The 21,949-nt window shown below is 33.3% G+C and overlaps 3 protein-coding genes and 1 pseudogene across 3 annotated transcripts; 1 reads left to right on the top strand and 3 right to left on the bottom strand.

The window, feature by feature from the left end:
• Positions 1 to 560: 560 nt before the first annotated feature.
• Positions 561 to 1,662, top strand: LOC114734384 (mitochondrial import inner membrane translocase subunit TIM22-3-like; annotated as a pseudogene).
• A 2,177-nt stretch (positions 1,663 to 3,839) lies between these two features.
• LOC114734386 (heterogeneous nuclear ribonucleoprotein 1-like) lies at positions 3,840 to 7,879 on the bottom strand. The gene is made up of 5 exons (XM_028922029.1): positions 7,769 to 7,879; positions 7,469 to 7,649; positions 6,999 to 7,228; positions 5,522 to 6,719; positions 3,840 to 4,372 (listed from the first exon to the last, which is right to left on the bottom strand). The coding sequence occupies exons 3-5, from the start codon at positions 7,218 to 7,220 to the stop codon at positions 4,359 to 4,361; spliced, it is 1,434 nt and encodes a 477-aa protein (XP_028777862.1). The 5' UTR covers positions 7,221 to 7,228; positions 7,469 to 7,649; positions 7,769 to 7,879; the 3' UTR covers positions 3,840 to 4,358.
• A 5,922-nt stretch (positions 7,880 to 13,801) lies between these two features.
• On the bottom strand, positions 13,802 to 15,921 carry LOC114734383 (leucine-rich repeat receptor-like protein kinase PXC1). Its single transcript, XM_028922026.1, has 2 exons — positions 14,853 to 15,921; positions 13,802 to 14,487 (listed from the first exon to the last, which is right to left on the bottom strand). Exons 1-2 carry the CDS (start codon positions 15,919 to 15,921, stop codon positions 13,802 to 13,804), a joined length of 1,755 nt encoding a protein of 584 aa, XP_028777859.1.
• Positions 15,922 to 19,773: 3,852 nt separating this feature from the next.
• Positions 19,774 to 21,949, bottom strand: LOC114734387 (probable serine/threonine-protein kinase WNK11). The gene is made up of 3 exons (XM_028922030.1): positions 21,825 to 21,949; positions 20,917 to 21,417; positions 19,774 to 20,177 (listed from the first exon to the last, which is right to left on the bottom strand). The coding sequence occupies exons 2-3, from the start codon at positions 21,415 to 21,417 to the stop codon at positions 19,782 to 19,784; spliced, it is 897 nt and encodes a 298-aa protein (XP_028777863.1). The 5' UTR covers positions 21,825 to 21,949; the 3' UTR covers positions 19,774 to 19,781.

Below are 21,949 nucleotides of genomic sequence, written 5' to 3'. Positions count from 1 at the left end.
CTATAAATTTTGTCGTCAAAGGTAGCCTTTTCGGTTGTGGAAATTGTCTTACCTTATTGTCGTGTCACGATGTGAATGAACTTGAAGTAATGTCTCAATAAGTGAGCAATCTTTTTTGGATTAGTGAAAGACTTTCTGCGAGGAATGATATATGTTTATGGCTGAACATCTTAATCCTTTTGTAACATATACTTGGGAACAAAAAAAATACATTCAATTTTCAGGGGCAAGCTCTTTTGACTTGTTATGGTAATTCCATTTTCGCCCAGTGATTTGATAGTCAAGGCTGGATACACTCGCTTAGTAAAGGGCTTACTCACAGTTTAGCAGTTCTGCAATTTTTATGCAGATGGACGTTGGCACATAATTTGTTTAGGCGTGTGATGATTTTCGACAAGTATTTTAGTTTTAAATATACACAATCAATTCCTGACTGGTGACTTGAGAATTCAATAATCTCTGAGATGATGAATATAGGACCATTTTGAAGAAATCTCACTTTTGAGTATAGCAATACATTCAGTTCCTACGATCTTGCTCAAGGATGTTCTTTGTTGGTAATGTCTCAGGGTGCTGGATTGTTCAAGAAGAAAGGATTTAAAAGGATCCTTTGTAGAAGCAGGATCTTATGCCAAGGTTCATTGGAGACCTTAGTCCCTTTTCCTTTTTTTTTTTTTTGGCCTTCCTTCCTTGCTGTTAGCTTTGTCTAGTCAGTTCAACATTTGGATCACACACACACACACACACAAACGTATATTTTAAATAGCTCATAATCTTTTGTCTCTATGTATTAGTCATTTGCAGTTTTTTCCGGAGTTCACTTTTGTTATCTGCATCTTGAAAAGACTCGGAGGAAAGGATGATGGTATAAACTTGTTTACCATAGAATTGTTAGTTTGTTACTTGTGTTTATAATAATATTTTTGTGATATTTGAATAATTTTTCATCACCAGTCATTAATGCTGGGGTAGCTGGATGTTGTACTGGTCTTGCTCTAAGTTTTCCAGGTATCAAGTTTTTCTTTGTCTTTTTTCTGAATGATGCTTTAAATAGCCCTCCTCATCCTCATGTGCACACATGCAATTAACTCTTCATCTGTGTCTCTGTGTGTGTGTGTGTGTGTTAGTTAATTTACACCTTATTGGCAAGTGTTGAGGCAATCTCCCATTTTTTGGTCTCTGATGGGAAGTGGGGATACCCCCATCGGTTGACCCAAATAGAAAAACTTCGTCGACTATGACCAGCTTTTAATCGCTGATTGCCCTGAAAATCGATATAACGCACAGTTATATACAGATGAAAGTTGCATTTTTCCCCTTTATTTTACGATCATGATTTTTTCTCTGGGATCCCAGGTGCACCCCAAGAACCTTGCTCTGCAAAGCTGCCTCACTTTTGGAGCATTTTCTTTCATTGTTGAAGCGCTAAACAAGCGACAACCAGCCCTTGCGCATCCCATCTCCAGTAAAACAAGTGTGCACTACCCTATACGTTGTCCTTCTCCTTGGCACTTCCCCTCCAACTTCCCCTTCCTGATGAAATGAAAGGAGCATTTTCCTCTTTCTTCGAGTCTCTGAAACAGCATAGTAAGAGCACTTCTCCCACGTCTCAGTGATAAATCGAGGTTTTAGGATTTTCTTCGGCGTCATGTAAATAAGACATGACCTTTCTTTTTTTCTGTCCTTTCTTCTTCTACTTCTCTCTCCTCTCTCTTCTCTTTTTTTTTTTTTTTTTTTACGGTGTTCACTTCCTATAACCATGTCAATGATTCTGTAAGAACTTAGGTGGGTTTACTTTCTGTTGAAGCTGGAATTACCTCTGATTAGATTGGTTTCATTGAATACTTTCTAGATGATTGAACAGTGGGTTGAACGTGACAATGATGCGATGGAAAATTGTGATATTTTGTCATGGTCAGTTGTAGTAAAAATGAGTGTAAAGTGTGGGGGCTATGTTTTGAAATTTGTGGTGGTTGAGCATGACCAATATACCTCGCAACGCAAGGATTTAAGTTTTCCAATATCTCCATTTGTAAACGAAATTTTCTGTACTTTTCAAGAAAAATAATAGAAAATGTGTTTATTGAATGATGATATTTTAGATAAAATGTATGTTTGTATATCTTGATTTTGCCACATTATTATTAACCTAGCGGTGTTAATAACACCTGTACCCTAATAGGGTTAATTTTATGGACAGACTTAACTTGAGGACTAACTTCGGCAATGGTAAAAATGATAACTGTTTTGTTGCCATGTATGAAAGAAGTTTGATTTTCTTTAATATCTTGATAGCTTTTGAAACGAAAAGAGGCTGAGAATAAATAGAGGATCTATTTATATGATAGTTGATAAGAGGGGGGAAAAAAAGGATGGACATGTTGGTAATTTGACCGCATATCAACAGAGTTTGTAGTTTCTGCTTTCCTTCCATAAACAGCGTCGAAATGCTGATTCCAAAAGAAAGTAATTTTGAACATACGATTAAAAGCTAAAAAAATAGTCGACCATGGTTGAACTATTTTATGAATGTAATAATGTGCGGGTGGTTTTCTCACCCAAAAAGCTGCCTTTTTCTTTGAGTTGATTACCAAACGTTACTTTTGATTTTAAAACTTGTTAAGAAAGCGTCTTTTGATAAATCCCTTAAATCAACAAAAATAGTAAAAAAAACTGTAAAGAAGCCCTGAGAATGGAAATATTTTAATTTAGGAAATGTTTAGCAACTCTTAAAAGTGCTTATTACTTTTCCGTAAAACGAGACAAATTTTTTATATATTTATTTTGTAAACCACAAAAACACTTTTGAAATTATATTTGGTTTCCATCCAAATATTTTTTAGTCAAGCAGAAACTATAGAGCAATATTTATTTTCATAGAGACTTCAAATGGGACCACTTACATGAAGGCTTTTTGTGAATTCATGTATAAATACCACATCTTCAGTTATGCAGTGTGCTCAATTATTAGTTATGTTGAGAAAGCTGCTTCTTAATTGGAGCAAAATCACACTTACTTTTACAGTATGACCTAATCATATTATGAATGATAAGTAAAATCATAACTACACTCCCTCTAATTCTAAATATAAGACTTATTTATAGCATAAAAACATTACAAATAAGCTGAAGAGTACTTTTTATATTTGAATTACTTTTACATTACAAAATGGGTGTTATGTTTAGTACTAGATGAGTACTTTTTATGTTTGAATCATTTTCTTTTGTTGCATTGCTACACGTTCGATTCTTTCATTTCATTCTTACGTCTCAAGTATATAATATTAATTGAATTAGACCCCGTGCAAAATTGAAGGTTAAGCAAATCCTAGTTCACCTACATGCAACCACACAGAAATTAGGAGTAAGATCAAAATATAATTGGTCATTAGAAGGATGGTTTCCCATAAAAGTCTCTACAGCCAGAGCACAGGCTCTCTAAAACATTTCATTTTGAAAGACACCCACTTATTTGAACCAATCAACTTTTGTCCATATTCCAATAATATGCTGTACGCATATTAGTTGCACTAAAGATTCAACAGTGAGCTCAATAACATAAAAGTCTGTGCTGACTAAGCATAGGCTCTAAAATATTTCAATTTTGGAAACATACCCACTTATTTGAATCAATCAACTTTTGTCCATATTCCAATTACATGCGTATTATCTGCACTAAGCAATTAAAAAGGCCAGACAGGAGAGGAAGATACTGACTAATTACAGATTCATCAATCAGAAGCAGACAGACAATGACTAAAGAAACTGTGAAGCTTGTATGACAATCTGTCTAAACAAGAATTATAAGAACTGTTTACAAACTTAATTATTTGGGGGGACTTACACTGCAAATCCCTCATGTTTCACACTTGATAAATCAAACTGAACCTCACTTACAATTTGATGAAAAAAAACATATCTCAGAAGAACGTGGTGAAAAGAACACCTTTGCCAACCATACAGTTGGCAAAAAAGAAGAAAGTTTAACAATATTACTCTATCACTAAACATACTAATGCTGATATGCCTCGCAGGAGATGCGCTACTACACTATTCGAACCAATCGCCATGAGTATGTCCCGCAATCTGATTTTACACCTCAATCAAATTCCAAGAAAGGAAACCTAAGTCTTGAAAAATCAATAAGAGAACCGAAAAAAATCCCAAACCTTACATAAAATCCCTTGTAAACTGCTTTCTCTTTGAACATGTATACTTCGAATGAAAGAACACCGTTAGCTATATTTATGATGATATCCATATAAGCTGAAGATGTAAGAATTCACAAAACCTCTTTTTTCCTGATCAGTATCACTTGATCTACTGTTTCCATGATAAACTGAATTAATATATCTTCTCTAGGCAGCAATTCCTGGAGGAAGTAGGAAGACATGAAGAGAAAATGAATACAACTCATAAGACTAATTCGAAAGAACGTCTCAAAACATTTGACACGTATTAGGAAAGCAAATGCCAAAATTTCAACCATTTCATAATGATGTGATACATAAAGCTATGCAAATAGTCTTTCTTCACTGGATGACCACATAAATGACTTGAATGATCAAATTTGATATTAACTCAATGCTTCATTCACACAAAATCAGTTATAGGCTTCTGACATGAGAGTAGATGATCTTTAAGTTCATCTTAAACATCTTTCAGGTGAACTCTTAATGTGGATTTCTTATGGATTTTTTTTTTTTTTTTTTTTGCAGGAAGCATCCAATGTCATCATACTTTAAGATGAAGACAATCAGCAACACTAGGCATGTGTAGAGGAAGATGCTAGCTGTATTTCTATTAAAACTAGCACCACCTTCCTTCTCCGCACAATGTGCAGTAAACTCTTTAAAAACCTATGTAATAATCCACCTCAAACAATCAAAGAAAATAAGCGCATTATTTAAAAATTCTTGCCGTTTGTGGGATTGACATCCATGGGGGAAATAAAGATGAGAAGCCTAGAGTAATGGGTATACCTAGACATATTTTCCTTCATAAGATGCATGGGAGTGATGCTTATCTTTCTACTAAAGACACCTTCTTGAAATATGTGAAAACATATTAAACAAACAAAAAATAAAGCTGCATGGAGTCCCACAAAATGTGTGGAGAGATAGTGGAAGAATAAAATAGTTACAATGAACTTGAGGGGAGTTGTCACTGCTCGTAGCATGTAAATAGTGCAGCTTATCCTAGATTTTATGCTTTATATTGATATTGACGAAGGACAAACATTAGTGAAGCTGCTCTTGCGTCCTTAACAATCTATTAAAATCAGTGATCCAAATTTGAAAGACTATTGTAACTGCCAATCAGTAAATAAACATTCTCTTTGTAACTTCTTTTCAAACAATTCATTTTCTGATATACAAACACTTAGTATGTGTTTGGGGTGGCGTGTCGCTTCCAAATCATGTCCTTAATGTCACATCTAGATACAAACAAAAATTATATCAATAAACTATAACCAAGATTTCTCTGAGACAGGATCACTTGATGTAGCCAAAAGTCTTACCTCTATTAGGTTGCCTGCTCGAAACATTGTAGCTTCCAATATAACCCTCTGAAGTCTTTACTGGGTCCTCTGAGGCTATACCAACAAGTCCATAACCAAAAGAACCAGAACTATCTGGATCAGAAGCAGAAGACCGCCAAGCTGAGTCACTATAAACTGAACTATTGTGGTATAAATCCCCATAGGATCCCTCATAACCACCAGCTGATGAAGAAAACGTAGAAGATGAATTTACACCTATACTACTATTTCTTCCATACCCTGTTCCTCCTAACCCAAAACTGTTGTCTCCACCTTCATAAACATTAATCCCAGTGGTATACCCAGAAGCAGCCACTCCACCCTGCGTTGGAAATGATTGACCCCAATTTGCACCATTATTTTTAATTGAAATGCCAAAACCACCACTTCCAGATCCCAAGCTAGCACCAGCACTGACTTGGTTATTGGCATTACTTAAGCCACCATTTCCCCAGACATTTCGAGAAGGTGAATTCATTAGAGAATCGCTTCTCCCACCACCAGCATTATAGCCTATAGGAGTGGTATATCTGCTTGAGCTGCCACTGTAAAAAGGACTAATCACACGACCATATCCGAGATTGCTTCCATAATTCGAAGTCCCACCATATCCTGCAGTCAGCCCTGCATCTAGGTTCAGTCCCATTCCATAACTGCTGGTGCCAAAGGGCGTAATTCCACTCCTACCACTTGTAAGAGGATTAAACCTACTATCCATCCTCATCCCATAGCCTCCAACTGGACTCATGTTATAACTCTGTGCGTAACTATTTAGGTAACCACTGGCCCTATTAAAACCAAAATTAGTTCCTAACAATGGGCTACGGCTGGATCCAGGGGAAAGCTCTTTAGGAACTGCCCTCTTGACCTCAACCATTTTTCCATTGAGTTCATGGAATGTTTTATAAAGAACTCTGTCCACAGCATCTTCTGAATCGTAAGTGATGAAGCCAAAGCCTCTTGGCCTCTGGGTATTGTGATCATACATTACTACAACATCAGTGATTGTACCAAACTGATCAAAATACTTCTTAAATTCACTTTCAGTGATGCTCGAAGGCAGACCCCCAACAAAAATCTTTTTTGTGCGCCCAGGACCAGGAGAGCCATGGACACTACCAGAAGTTCTATTTATCATCTGCTGATCATCCCTGGGAACAGCTTTCTTTGCTTCAACCTGAAAATTGAGAAGCCAGCGTATAGATCAATACTTGCATGTCACGTCATTTTCTTTTTATAAACAGAAGTCAATTCTCATCCAATGTAGATAATACATAATGCAAATAAGCCATCAAAGTGCAAGACTTTAGCTCAGTAAAGCGAGAAATAAATAAAATTTCTATCATCAACAGATTAAACCTAAATAAAGTACCAACATTATGTTGTTATTTGTAACAAAATTTCTAGTGAATACTATCGCTGCACACACACACACACACATCTGCAATGAACTCACTGTGCGGCCATCAATTATGTGCTTATCCATAATGACTCTTTCTGCAACAGCAGGATCAGCAAACACTACAAAACCAAATCCACGAGCACGACCTGTCGTGCGATCTCTCATGATCACGGCCTCTATCACCTCTCCGTATTTCCCAAAATATTCTTTTAGTCGTTCTTCATCAGTGTCCCAAGAAATTCCTCCAATGAAAAGCTTGCCAAGATCTGATTCCATCTGTTCTCCTGCCAAGTATGATCATTTAACTATCAATAACTGATTTCCATGCTATGTTTGTACAAATTCAAACGAGCAAGGACTTTGGATCAAAATTCTCATGGTTCACCAAGAAGTAACCAAAATTCCGACAGGGATGTCTAAAAAATCCAATGATGGCCCAACAATCCAGGTCGGAAACAATTAATTAAAGATTTTAACAGATGGTAGATAATTAAGCTAAGTCTAGGGGAAAAAACAATATTAACCTGCTTGAGCAACGCAAAGTGATCAAAAATGCAGATGAAGACAATCGGAGAAGGTACACCTCAACTTTAAATTCAGACAGAACCCAGTTGGAGCTTCGATCAGAAACGAAGTGGGTTTTGTCAAAGTCGATCTAAGAGCATCGGATCTTTCGTGCATCAATCAGAAGAAGAACCGGATTGTCTGGAATCAGACAAAGGGAGAGGAAAAAACAAAGCAAATGAATTATCATGGATCAAAGAAGAAACTCAAAAGGGCAAAGAGATCGATGACAAATGAAGCAAGCCCAGATATTAATTTACCATTTAAGGATGAAAAAAATTCTGGAAAAAAAATCAATGTGAAGGAAAACTGAGAAGAAAAACAGAGGATGTGCTCATCCTCTACCAAAAGCCTGTCCGTTGATTTTTATCTCTTCGTAGTGATACCAGTGCTCCTCAATTAAATCAAAAGAAAAATAAGAAACAGAGAGAAATGGCAGCGAACATGAGAAGGAGAAGATATATAAATAGAGAGAGACTGCAAATCGTCTGGTGCAAGAATATTTGGAGGAGGAAGAGATGACAGCAGATGGTGATATTTTTTATCCAAAGAACATTTCATTTATTAATGTTCAAAATAATATTAGAGTTTTAATTATGAAAAAACAAGGACAATTGTTTTCAGAAAAATATACATAATATTGTATAACTCTATAATATAAAGTGCTTAAATATTTTTTTAAAATTTGACTTTAAAAGAAATCATTGAATAATCTGTGCATTAATATTTTGGGTAAGAGAATACCGTTTCAACAAGTATATTTTGATGTTACAATCAGACTTTAATTACACCTAACATTTTCTTAATTTTTTAAAATGTGAATCTATAAATTTGAATTTCTCATGTGTAATTGTTGTTTGAGTTATGACAAAAAAAATTATTTTTTAACGTCAAATGTTTTTGTTACATTTTTAATGTTAAATGTTACCAAAAATTTTCAAGTACCGATATTTTTAATTTAATTTTTAAAAGTAACAATCACAAAAAAAAAAGTACTCTCAAACTAATGATGATAGGATTTAAAAAATTAAAAATATACTTTATAAATTTAAGGAGCTAAGCTAAAATTTTATATAAAATTAGAAAACGAGAAGTATATTTTTGTTGAGAAAATAACAGTTGAATTGATTTTTTTTAGCACAACAATTGAATTGAATTAAAAAGAGCTACCTCTCGTTTAGAGCCTAAAAATATTTGATTATAAATTTTTCAAAAAGATGCAAAGAATTAAAAATACCAATAAAATATTTATAGGCATCCTAAACTATACTACTCCTAGTCCTAATTATAAGAGCTAGTTGATTAATTTGAGAAGATTAAGAAAAGAAGTTAAGCTAGTTATTTATTATAAATAGTTATTGTTTTTCCTAAAATATCCTTACTAATTAAGTGTATTGGTTAGTATTATCATTATTACAAGGACTATCTTAAAAAAAGACATAAATATTAAAGACAAAGTGGATTGGGTTTTTATATTTAGGATCAAAATTAAAATCAAACAAGATTCTATATTAAGCATTGAAGGTAGTATTATGGTGTAGTTTTACCTACTAACTTAAAAAATATACAAAAATTCTTTATTTAGAAGTCTATGGACTACACGCGTTGTGTCGTGTGTAAATGAGTTAAGGAATAAAAACGCATTACGATACAATTTCGCATATCAACCCAATAAAAATGGTACAAAAATTTTCAATTCATAATAAAAGGTAAACGTTGACAAACTTTAAGCGAAATGAAATTATTGAATTTGATGGGAGAAAAAAAATAAAATTATTGAATTAGAATATATTAATATTTTATTTTTAAATATGATGATTTGATTAAGGATTGTGAGTGATTACTTCAGAGTTAGGAAACAACATGTTTTTATCCGCCGTGACCGTTCCAATTTTATCCCATGTCACCATTAAGGTTGTCCTTCACCACAAACATATTATTACCTCCGGTCCTAATTATAAGAGCCAGCTAACTAATTTGAGGAGATTAAGAAAGTAAATTGAATTAGTTATTTATCCTAAATAGGTATTGTCTTTCCTAAAATATCTTTGCTAATCAAGTGTATTGATTAGAACTATCATTATTAGAATGGCTACTTTGAAAACAAATGTATAAATATGAGAAACAAAGTGAATTTGGGTCTTATGTGTAAAACTAAAATAAAAGTTAAATGGGGTTTTATATTAAGGATCGGAGCCCAAAGGTGGTATTTAAGATTTAGATTTAAATTTTTTAATTATTTATTTTTAAATAAAAAATTTATCTTTTTAAAATAAATGATAGTTGAGATATTAGATTTATTTTAGATTTTATATGCATTAAAATAATTATTTTTAAAAACATAAAAATAAAAAATAAATAAATTTTGATGGTCTAGACCAAGTATAGAAAGTTTAAATATAATAAACTTAAAGCGCTCATCACTCTTATGGCACCCAAACTCAATTTCATTATTTAATTACTTTTTCAATAATTTCACTCCTCCCATGATAGAACATCGAGTGTTTCAATTTATTATATATTCATGGTATATATGTTTTAAATATGAATTATTAGGTGAAACCTATAGTTGATGAAAGCTTAAAGGCAAATCATATTGTTCACACTTTACTATAAGTTTGATACTTGATGTTAGTATCAATAATATTGATAATGCTAAAAAAAATTATTTTTTGATATTGTTCTGTCATATTTATTTCTAACATTAATGTAGTTATCTTTTTAATGTGTAAATTTGATTCTTTTTTATATGCATATATTTCAAAAACAATTAGACTGTAAGTAACTTTTCAATCATAATTTAAAAAGTACAAGATAAATATGTGATAAGAGTTTTGTATTGATTTACATGAACATACCTACGGATTGTGAATCCAAACAAATTCTATAATATGACTATATTAGACTCTATATCTAATCATTATATCTATCAAACTTTTATTTACTTGCTGCATCATACATTCATAAAACAGATCTAATCGTAAGCATGTGTTTTTATTTCAATTCAAGTAGAATTTATTAATAATATATCACAATGGTTTGAATCCCAAGTATTAAAATACTTTTATTGAAGTGAAAGAAAATAATGAAATTATAAGTATCATACCAAAGGTGCTGAAAACCACTCTGGCCTAAAGGACTTGTTTGCAATAAAGGACTCTATTTTAAACACAAAAAAATAAAAGATGGAATAAAAGCAATGGCATACTATGTGGAATATTTCCAAGAATAAGTGAGTCAATATATTATTGACTCATTTGACAAAAAAAACATTATTGACTTATATTGAAGTGGTTGTGTTCTTCCTTTTAAGTTTGTGTCTTTTGTTTTTTTAAATAAAAATAAAATTCTTGTGATATTTATAATAATGTGAAATTCTGTCAAGAGTGTGAGAGGGAGAGGTATTTCTTGAAAAGGATAAGCAAAGTTGATTCCAATGACATTTAATTTAACAGCTCAAGTGGAAGGAGATAGATGCCTCTCTTAACACATTTACAAGCAACCAAATAAATAAAATAAATACCTTTATTATACGCAAGTAGTGGACCATGTTCCCACGAGGATTTCTTCAGTGTGGGTGGATGTTGGAGAAATCACTTAATAAAAGCCTCATTGGGTTGTTTTTCCCCCATTTCTATTAGGTATGGAATGTGGATTTTTTAGGTACAAATTAATTGCACATAATATTTTTTAAAAGCAGCAATTAGACATGTTTTCTTAAGTATTATACAAAATATACAATAAAAAAAGTGGTACTCCTCCGGTCCTTAATATAAGACCCGTTTAACTAATTTGATTAGATTAAGGAAGTTAGGTAAGTTAGTTAATTATAAGAAAAGTGACACATTTTTCCTAAAACACTATAATTATATTTCATAATACCCCTCTCCCTCTACTATTTGATTATGGTTGAGGGAGTATCCATAAGGATAATTTAGAAAAAATTGATAAATATGAGAAATGGTTCTTATATTTAGGACCAAAACCAACTCAAGAATTGAGTCTTATATTAAGGACCGGAGGAGTATTATTCATAATTTTCAATAATGCAGTTTATTATAAATTTTATTATATGTTGATATTGATATATTGATTTTGATTATTGGTGTTCAAGTAAATGTCCAACCATCCAATTTCTCTTACTTCCCGCTTCACTTTAGTTCCAAACCATTCACATCAAATTTTGACAATTCATCAGGTTTATTTTTTTTATATGTTATAATTTTAATATTTTTATGAAATACTTAACTTGGAAATGTCCAAATTTAATCGAAACATTCCAGGTATCAAACAAGTTAAGAGGATATCCTTTTTGCACGCATAGACTAATTAAAAAAGTTATTAAATGGTTTAGATGGTAAAAAAATTCGAAGTGTGTTTAACAAAAGAAAAAAAATCTCTTAATATCAATTTTCTTTAATATTTTCTCTTTTCCTAATAAATCAAGAGTCAAAAATTGGGCGAGTTAGAAAAAAGAGGGAGTAATATTCCTTTGAAGTCTTGAAGCAATAATATTTTTGAAACATAATGAAAATATAAAATGATACGAGTAATCACTTATAAAATGGAGAAAGTATAAAGTATATTGTGGAGAAGCAGATTCAAAGATCGATCATTCTCTTTAGAACTGTATATCACATCATGGAGAGCATTTGGTAGAAGTGAAATTGCCAAAAAAAAAAAAACCATTAAAACACTGGCGACAGATAAAAGCTAAAAATCTTGTCATCTTTGAATGTTTAGTATTACATGATCCGGCAAGGAATGAACTTGTATATAGGTGAAACTGATCAAACATAAATTCTAGAAAAACATACATGATTTTTGAGTCCTTAGTACTTCGCTGGCTGTAATAAATTCATAATTTGATCATCATACTACCGCTGACGTTAATATAAGAGCTAGTTTGACTTTTAATTTGATCCTAAATATAAAATTTTAATATACTTTGTCTCTCATATTTATTTATTTATTTTCAAAATAGTCCTCATATTAATTGCACATATTAAATATTCAATCAAATAGTAGTTCAAACTAATACACATGATTATCAAAGGTATTTTAGAAAAAACAACATCTATTTATTACAAATAACTAACTTAACAAATTTTTTTAATCTATTCAAATTAATCAACTAATTCTTCTATATATTAAGAACACGAGGTAGTATAGCACGGTAATTAGAACATACTTCCTCCTGTTTCCACCTAACATTTATAGGAATTAGTTGGGATGTTAAATTTAACCCTAAAATATAAAATATTTATTCACTTTGTCTTTTATATTTATCATTTTTTCTCAAACTAAATTACCTAACTATTTTTTGTCCTTAATATAAGAGCCAGATAACTAATTTGGAAATATTAAAAAAATTAGTTAAGTTAGTTAACTATAACAAATGTATATTGATTTTTTAAAATTACAAGGAACCCCTTACAATTAATAGGGATGTTTTAGATAAAACATTATAGATTTAGAAGACAAAATTAATTAAGGTATTATATTAAGGACTAATTATATTTAACCCTCCAATTAGCTCTTATTTAATTAAGGAACGAAGGTAGTATAATCTAATTTTATATAAGGGTATTCTAGGAACATCGTGTCAAGTTTACTGTAATTAACTAATGTATGGCAATCCATCTAAATTAGTTAATACTACCTTCGGTCCTTATTATAAGACCCCGTTTGACTTTTTGTTTGGTCCTAATTATAAGACCCCAATCCATATTGTCTCTCATATTTATACATTTTTTTCCAAGATAGTCCTTCTAATAATGATAATTCTAGCCAATACACTTAATTAACAAGGATATTTTAGGAATGACAACACTTATTTATTACAAATAACTTACTTAACTTACTTCCTTAATCTCCTCAAATAAGTCAACTGGGTCTTATAATTAGGACAAGAGGTAGTAGTTAAGTAGAAGAAAGAAACATGATATTTGTTTAGGTCACTCGGGGGGGGGGAGGATTTTGCAACTTCTGAGGTAAAGTACTCTAGCATTATTTTGGTCAAAATAACCTAATGAATTTTCAAACATGCTATAGATAATGGATCGTTGTTTCTGATCACCAATTGGACACCAAGACAGAGAAAGGTTATGGTCTCTCTCTCTCTCTCTCCCCCTTGATAGTGAACATGCTACCAGGTGTGTGTGTGTGTGTGTGTGTGTGTGTGTGTGTGTAAAATAGTGTTCCCAATGATGAAATAGAATAATATTCCTAGCTAGCAGCTTCTTATAATCAGATTTTAAAATGCAGATAAGTGAAGAAGGAGCTGGAGACTCTCAATAATTGGATGCCGGAGAATCCCACGTATCAGGAATGATCTTATGAAGCGAGCAAAAATCTTGTTTTTGATTGGATCCAACAATAGGGCAGCAAGTTGTGTGAACATTATTATCATCATCACCTTCTTTCTCTTCTTTCTCCTCCATCGTCACTTCCTCTATCATCTCCACGATCTCTTCCATGGAAGGTCGTGTTTCTGGGAGACTCGAAACGCACATAAGGGCTGTGTTTAACACAGGAAATGCCCACTGATATTCACTTTCCCTAACCTCCTTGTCAAACACTTCCACTGTCCATTCCTCCTTCACCATTGATCTGACCCACTTTGTGAGATCTATTCCGCTCAGTTCTATGCTCTTCCCCGTGAGTAGCTCTAAGAGGATCACTCCAAAGCTATAAACATCGGCCTTTTCTGATAAACTTCTCTCTGGGGCTGTGTATGCCAGGCCAGAAATGAAGAACAATCTTGTCGTTGTGTCTAGGAACTTTGATAATCCATGCTCGCTTATCAGTGGTTCGTTGCTGTTGTTGAGTAGGATATTTGATAGTTTTAGATTCCCATGTGGAATTATATCTCCTGCTTGTTCTATTTTCTGGTGTATAAATGCCAATCCTTTTGCTATCCCTCGTGCTATAGATAGCCTCAGCTTCCATGAAAAATATTTCTTGCCTTCAAGATGGTCTGCACAGAAATAAAACTACGTAGTAGATGATAATAGCGAACTTACAATGTTTGAATTCTTGCTGGGAAATCACTAAAATCACATTTTGATGGAAGAAGCAGGATCAAAAAAGCTGCTTCCATGGAAAACGTGATTTTTTGTAGTTTCTAATAGGAAATTATTATTCCAACACTCACCTTCACTAATCGAGTTTGATCTAAAGGACTTAATGTTTTCACCAAAATATAAATATCTATATATTTATATGTGCGCGAGAAAGCTTACCCATTTAAGGCCTGATAATGTTCAAATCTAGATTGATTTGTTAGATGGTTATAATGGAAATGTGGAGATAGATATGCTTGAAAAATTAGAGTAAACTTACCCTTGAAAAGATTTAGCAGACTTCCATTGTTCTGATATCTGTAAATGACGAGTTTTTCTTCAGTGGCAGAACGGTAACCAACAAGGGGAAGGATATTAGGATGTTTCAACATGCTTATCCTCCTCAATGTTTCATTGAAATCATATGGAGATATCTGCAAATCCTTGAATCTCTTCACTGCATAATGAGCGCCGTTCTTGAGTTTTACCTCATAAAGGCAGCTACAGAAGCTTTGGCTTCTTAACTCAGCAGTGGCTTGAAGAAGATCCGCCATTGTGAATCTCTCATTCTCTTCAAAGAACACAAGCTCATCTGAATCTCTAATTTTCTTCATCTTTTTCATTTCTTCTTCTTCCTTGACCTCAGTTGTAGCCTCTCTGATATGAAACTGCTTAATGCTCTTCAACGTCTTATTATTATTTTTATTATCTGCATTATTACTTTTTTGCCCAACCCGAATGCTTGCGAAGTAAAAGCCGAAAAATAACAACATTATTCCAATGACCAAAACGTATAGGATCGAGAAATCGTCTCCTTCATCATCGGATACAGTAATGGTACTAACGGGAGCATCTGCCATTGATTGCATTAACGAATGAGCAGAGAAGTGATTAGATTCTTGATGATGAAGGCTCACAGCAAAGTTATTGTTGGAGATGTCGAGTTTTCTCAGAAACTTGAGTTTCATTAAGCCACTGGGTATTTTCCCACTCAAATGATTGCTTGAGAGATTCAGATAACTCAACCTGGCACAGTTCAGAATTGAGTTTGGAAGAACACCTCTGATGTTATTCTCAGCTAAGCTCAAAACCCTCAGCTTCTTAAGCCTGCACAGTGATTCTGCATCAATTGTCCCACTTAGATTCATGTTCTCTAACCTGATTACTACAATGTTGGTACCTTCAGAATCGCATCTAACACCCTTCAACTTCATCATGCATGGATTTGATGATGAGATTCTCGCAGCTGAGGACGCATCAATATGAAGCACGTTCTGGGGATCAATGGCTCTGATAAAACTGAAGAAAGACTCAGATTCTGAATACCCAACTTGATCTGCACAAACCATGATGAAGAAGACATGAAAGAGAAGAAAAAGAAGGAAGCACAAGTTCTTGGGTGTTAAGAACAGAGAGAAAGTGAAGGACGATGTTGTTTTCGGGGATTGCATGGTTGATGGAAACGAGAAGTTTGTGCGGAGCTAGCCACCTCGGATTTGATCATAGGACTAAGGTGCGCTGTCTGGTTTGGTTCTTAATTCAGGAAAGAGGATAAGGACATGCATATGTGTTGTGCTTGGATTTTCACGACGCTGGTCGGCATGAAACTGTAAATATAAGTGCAGTTGGGATCATCGGAGCTTCGTTGATGTCCACGATGAGCCAATTTCTGAAGATGACGGATTTTGTGTGAAATGAGAAGAACCTCGTACAATGTCCGGAATAAATACAGCTATTCTGCCCGACCTTAGTATAACAGCTAGGTAGTTGACTAATTTAAATATATTAAAAAAATTATTTAAGTTAGTTATATGTAATAAATAAGTATTGTCTTTTTTAAAATATCCTTACTAATCAAGTGTATTAGCTAGAACTACTATTATTATAAGAACTGCTTGAAAAAAAAAGAGATAAATATAAGAGACAAAGTGAATTAGAATTTTATATTTAGGATAAAATAAAAGCCAAACAAACTCTCATATTAAAAATTGGAAATAGTATTTCTTACGGATTATAGCTGTTATTTCTTAAATCAGTTTGAAAGCTGGCTGAATCAAACTCGTAAATTTGCACAAGGTAGAGGAACTTTTATGTCACATGGTCATCGAGCTATATTGGCATTTTTGAGTTAAATTTTAATAAAGTTGTCGTTAAAAAATAAACTTTTGTTAACATGGATTTATTAAAATTTGATATAGTAAGTTGTATAAATTTTTATGGTAATTTTTGTCATTTATTACATTTTTCTTATATTTCTCTTATTTAATATTAGTTCATTTTTTCAAAGTTACACCACATAAGTTTAAATGGGGCGAAATTGAAATTTTATTTTATTTTATTTTAAAACAGATTTAATGAATTTTAAATTTCTCTTTAATTTTGATTATAATATTTAAAATTTTTTATAAAAAGAATTTCTCAGTACTGTGATTGATTTTGTGGAAACGGTGAAAATAGGGTTGTATAATCACCAATCAATTATTGAATGGGACTGGGCTTGAAAAAGTAATGGGCATGATGCACACGATATTTGACAATGTGCGCTCATTTGGGCTGATGGGCTCAGCCCAATCATATTTTGGCGTAAATTATATCTGTATATGTTTTCTTTTTTCTTTTTATATATTCATATCTTTATATATATTTTTTTTGGCCAACTAATAAGATATTTTTTTTCTAATCACGCTCCGTTGTTCTAACTTCAACGATGTGGGACGTCTAATTGTCTAACCTAATCATAGATGCTTAGTCTGCCTCTATCTCTCTCTCTCTCTCTCTCTCTCTCTCATGAATCACGACTTAGGCCGTGGCCTTGTATTAAAAAACAAATGCTTAAAATTACACCGTTATCTCATACTGAACACAAGTAATTATTATATTATACTATCTTCGGTTCTAATTATAAGAACTAGTTGATTAATTTGAAGAGATTAAAGAAAGAAATTAAGTTAGTTATTTATAATAAATATGTGTTGTCTTTTCTAAAATATCATTGCTAATCAAGTGTATTAGCTACAATTACCATTATTAGAAAAACTACCATGACAAGAAAATACCACTAAAAATCAGAGATAGTATATACGTATGAGACATGACCTACCCATTTTGAGGAAATGGGGCCATGTGTGAGTTTTGCGTAGCGTGCTCCCCAAACTATATGATTTGATGCACTTTACATATATATATATATATATATATATTATAAAAATACAGAACATGCTCAAAGTCTCACGAATAAAGAAAATTATTACTTAAAAAGTTAGATTTTCAAAAATTGGTTGGTATAAAAATTTATACTAACATGATACCCAACTAACACTGAACATCTTTTTAAAACTTGTCTAAATATGAGGTTGTGTTCAATATTTCATAGCACGTGAATTCCTTGTACCATGCAAAGGATGACAAAAAGAAATTATAGTGATATGATTCAATTGAATTTAATTTGGAGACTATTTATATAATTGTTGAGAGAGCTTGGCACCCATTTTGGTTTGACTCAAATATTGAGCATCAATTGTTACTGATTAAAGGGCCGTTTGTTTGAGCTTAAAAAAAAAGTGATTTTGTATTTTTATGAAAATTGATTTATTTGATATAGACTTTACGCTAGCTTGTTTAAGCTTAAAAAATAATAACACATTGTTAAATGTATTGATCTTGTTAGTGGGTTATATACTTATATGTATCTCTGTGAGTATTATTTGAATATATACTTTTATGAGGTCAAAGATCAACTCATGTGTGTGCCGATATATACATCTATATGAATTGTGAATTAAGATGTAAATTTGTTTTGAAAGTTTTTATTCAATAACAATATTGTTTTGTAAGTTTTTTTTTCTTCCAAAGTTATCCCAAAAGTATTAAAATGCAACAATGTTACCCCTTATTGTTAAAAATATCAAAGGTCGAAGTTAATTTTTCTTAATAATCAACATTAATTTTTTTAACAGGATAGGCCAACATTACTCGATTTTAAAACTTTTGGAGCGATATTAAATAAAAAAAACTTTTCAGGACAATATTATTCTTAAACAAAAACTTGTAGAACAAATTTACAATCTAACTCCGTATTTTCGCAAGACCAAATATCAAGTCATATTTTTTGGTAATAAAAAGATTAGTTAGGAAGAGGAATAATGGAAAATAGAGGAAGCATGAAGAACAAAATGCGAAGTCGACATATGAAAACGGTGAGTGGTGCTTTATAAGAGTGATGAGTGCAATAATTTGCCAACAAAGGTGAGTGGGCATTGCACCATATCACGCGTCTTCAAGGTGAAGCTCCCTTTCCTTGCATCATTCAACCCATTTTAGCTTTTCTTTCCTCTCTCTCTCTCCCCCTCTGTTTTTTTTTTTTTTAAAGAATCCAAACAGCTCATCTTTGATTGCTTCAATTCAATTTGCCTCTTTATGTTCCTCAAAGGTCGTTTAAACCCTTCTCTCTTCCTTTCTTGCTTTCCCCTTATTCTTTGACTTCTAAACTCTAACGTTCAAATCTAAATCCCTCTTTTGTGTTCTCAAGTCGCATCAATATCTCCTTTTGCCAATGAAGTTGGCAAAGGGACAGAAGATTTGTTCATTGTCAGAACTGCCCTCTTCCTGCCCAACAAAGTTCAGTGACAAAATCTTTCTCCATCATTTAAAGTGTCCCAGGTTCCATTGTTGCTGGAAATCCTGCCTCATGAATTTTATTTTTCCACAAAAATTCATAATGCCATCTCTTTGCTCAGTATTACATCGAGATGTCAGGTTTTTAATTTTATTTTAATAGTACCCTAAGAACTTGTCACATTTTTAACTAGGTGGTCTTAAAATAGTCATGATCAGGTACTTAGTCAAGCTTGAAACTTTTAAAAAACAAGTTGAATATTTATTTTGCACATGAAGTAGTTGAATATTAATTGAAGTTTCGTATAAACGAAAAATTCTTGTGCACCAAGTGGCAAAAAATAACCAACCGTCGTCCATAAAGCAGCCGCCCTTTTTTAACTTCCACTCACGTTCAATCCAATTCAATTTGACAGTGACAAAGCCGAGCCCCAAATCGACGGTGACATATAAACTAGACGAAGGGGAATATAAATCAAAGAAAATGAAGCCAACGGGTTTAACTTGATATTTTGCAATATAATTTGATTGATAACCAATAATGAAAATAATGATTGTAAAAATTTACATAAAATTACCCGTTTTTTGTGAGTCATTAGGAAATAGAATTATTATCATTTTCGTCATCATCAACAATGCCATCAAAGAAAGGATCCCGGAGGAGCTGAGCAGCAGAAGGCCTTGCCCTCGGCTGAGCAAGGCACCTCTCAATGAAAACCTTAACCTCTTGATCTCTGACCTTGTTCAGTGCCTCAGGTCTCACCCCAGACGAAACCTTCTTGTAAATCCTTGCCACATTGTCACACTCACTGTAAGGAATCTCCATTGTCACCATCTCCAAAACACACATCCCAAATGAGTATATGTCCACCAGCTCTGTGTAGTCCTCGTCGTATAACTCCGGCGCCATGAACTCCGGTGTCCCCAGAATTGAATGTGCAGAGTGGTTCTTTCCCACTATTGCTGCCAGACCCAAGTCTCCAATCTTAACCTATACGATCACCATGGGAATGAAATTATTCCAAGAGAAATGGACTATTTTCAGTTTAATATCGATTTGTTTAGGGTGGTTTTCAATTTGTTTAGGAAAGGGAATGATTTAAGAGGTGAAGCCGGGCTGGAAAAAGAGAATAATCGGAGATTTGAAGATCAGAGTAATATATATCTAGAAAAAAACTTAGAAGTAAAGAAATCATGAAAATTGGATATTTTTTAAACTCACAAGACGCCCGTGTCAAACTATTTCCAGTTTGAAGAAATTAAAGAACTTAATCAATAGTGTTGTACAGACAAAAAAATCTCTTGGTAACATCATTTCAACATCTAAAGATGACAAAAACAGGATCACAAGATAATGAATAGTATTTTACCTTTTCCTTTTCCTTCATGCAGGTTAAAAATCTAATGTCTGATCCGTGGGATCTTCGTACTTTATTTCTCATAAAAAAGCTTCCAACTTGATTCAGTGCATACTAATTTTTCTTTTTTACTTCTTTCCTTTAATTTTCTCGACTTTTCTCTTTTCATTGATTTAAGCAACGGCAAGTTGTCAACAGATAACTGCGTAAAATCAAATTTGATTCTCCAACCAAATGCCAGACAACAATATCTGATTTAAATATTTTTGTTTCCTTTTCAATTTCATGCCAATTTTAACTTGACAAGCAAGCAAACACATGGGGGGCAAATTAACAACAGAAAATTTTCAATTCGAAGCGAACAATTGTTACCTGGCCAGTATTCCCATTGACGAAAATATTACTGCAATTGAGATCTCTGTGGATGATACAAGGCTCGTGCGTATGCATATAGTTCAACCCTTTCAGAATCTGCTTCGACCACTTCTTCAGAGCCTTCATCGACACATGCCTGTGCTTCTTCCTGTAATTCCTCAGATTCCCGCTCGTACAGACCTCAGTGATGAAGTTCAGAGTGCCCCGTTCATCGTCCCTCCAGAAATTGTAGAGAGCTATGATGTTCTTATTGGTGAGGCTTCTCAGCAATCTCACTTCGGAGTAAAGCCGATCCACCATGGCCGGGTCGTCGCTGAAGTTCCTCAGTTTGACCTGGTTCCACGCCACCTCTATTCCTTCCTCTTGATCAAATGCTCTGTACACTTTCTTCACCGCACCGGACCCCAACAGCTCAGGGTATCGGCCGTACCTTCCGGTCGGGTCGATTTCAACGAAAGGTTCGGAATCTCCCGATTGGTCAGGCTTCACAATCGGCATCTATGGCCAATTCAAAAAGGGCAAAAAAAAAAAAAAACAAAAGCAAAACCAAAGCAATTTAGACCTGAGACTTGCACTCACACAAATTCAGAAAACAATACAACACGATAAACAAAGTATATGATGCACACAGTTACAATTTGAAGTTCAAACACGTATGATATGGATAATAAATAGATAAATTTAGCGAAAGGAGAAGGGAAGAAAGATATTGAAGTAACTACGAAGACACTCTGTATAGCGTGCTTGAAAAGTTAAATCACTCAGAGAAGCAGAACATCAAATCAAGAAGAAGACATGACAACAGAATTTGATGCTTCATTTTTGGGAGATTTTTTAAGCGTTCAATTGAAGAATTACGACAGAAATAGAATGCGGAAGAGAGCGAGATCGTGAGGAATCATTACCGTGAAAGGAAACCGAATGCTTGACCCCGGAGGAGGGAAGAAGCAACGAGCTTGAGCTCCTTTGTGAGAAAAAGGAAGCACAACAGAACGATGAATGAGAAAGAAAGGGGAGAAAGAGAGGCGAA

Source organism: Neltuma alba, unplaced genomic scaffold (genome assembly GCF_004799145.2).
Source record: "Neltuma alba isolate B1F8T4 unplaced genomic scaffold, ASM479914v2 tig00013089_pilon, whole genome shotgun sequence".
Lineage (NCBI taxonomy): Eukaryota > Viridiplantae > Streptophyta > Magnoliopsida > Fabales > Fabaceae > Neltuma > Neltuma alba.
This window is presented reverse-complemented; position numbering and strand designations above follow the sequence as displayed.

Bases quoted from the DNA above. Each gene is read 5' to 3' on its own strand.
- LOC114734386 (XM_028922029.1), bottom strand. From the start codon at position 7,220: ATGGAATCAGATCTTGGCAAGCTTTTCATTGGAGGAATTTCTTGGGAC. The intron at 6,720-6,998 runs GTGAGTTCATTG...CTCAATTTTCAG, and splicing joins ACATAATTGATGGCCGCACA to GTTGAAGCAAAGAAAGCTGT.
- LOC114734383 (XM_028922026.1), bottom strand. From the start codon at position 15,921: ATGGTTTGTGCAGATCAAGTTGGGTATTCAGAATCTGAGTCTTTCTTC. The intron at 14,488-14,852 runs GTAAGTTTACTC...ATTTCTGTGCAG, and splicing joins TCTGCTAAATCTTTTCAAGG to ACCATCTTGAAGGCAAGAAA.
- LOC114734387 (XM_028922030.1), bottom strand. From the start codon at position 21,417: ATGCCGATTGTGAAGCCTGACCAATCGGGAGATTCCGAACCTTTCGTT. The intron at 20,178-20,916 runs GTAACAATTGTT...GTGATCGTATAG, and splicing joins TCAATGGGAATACTGGCCAG to GTTAAGATTGGAGACTTGGG.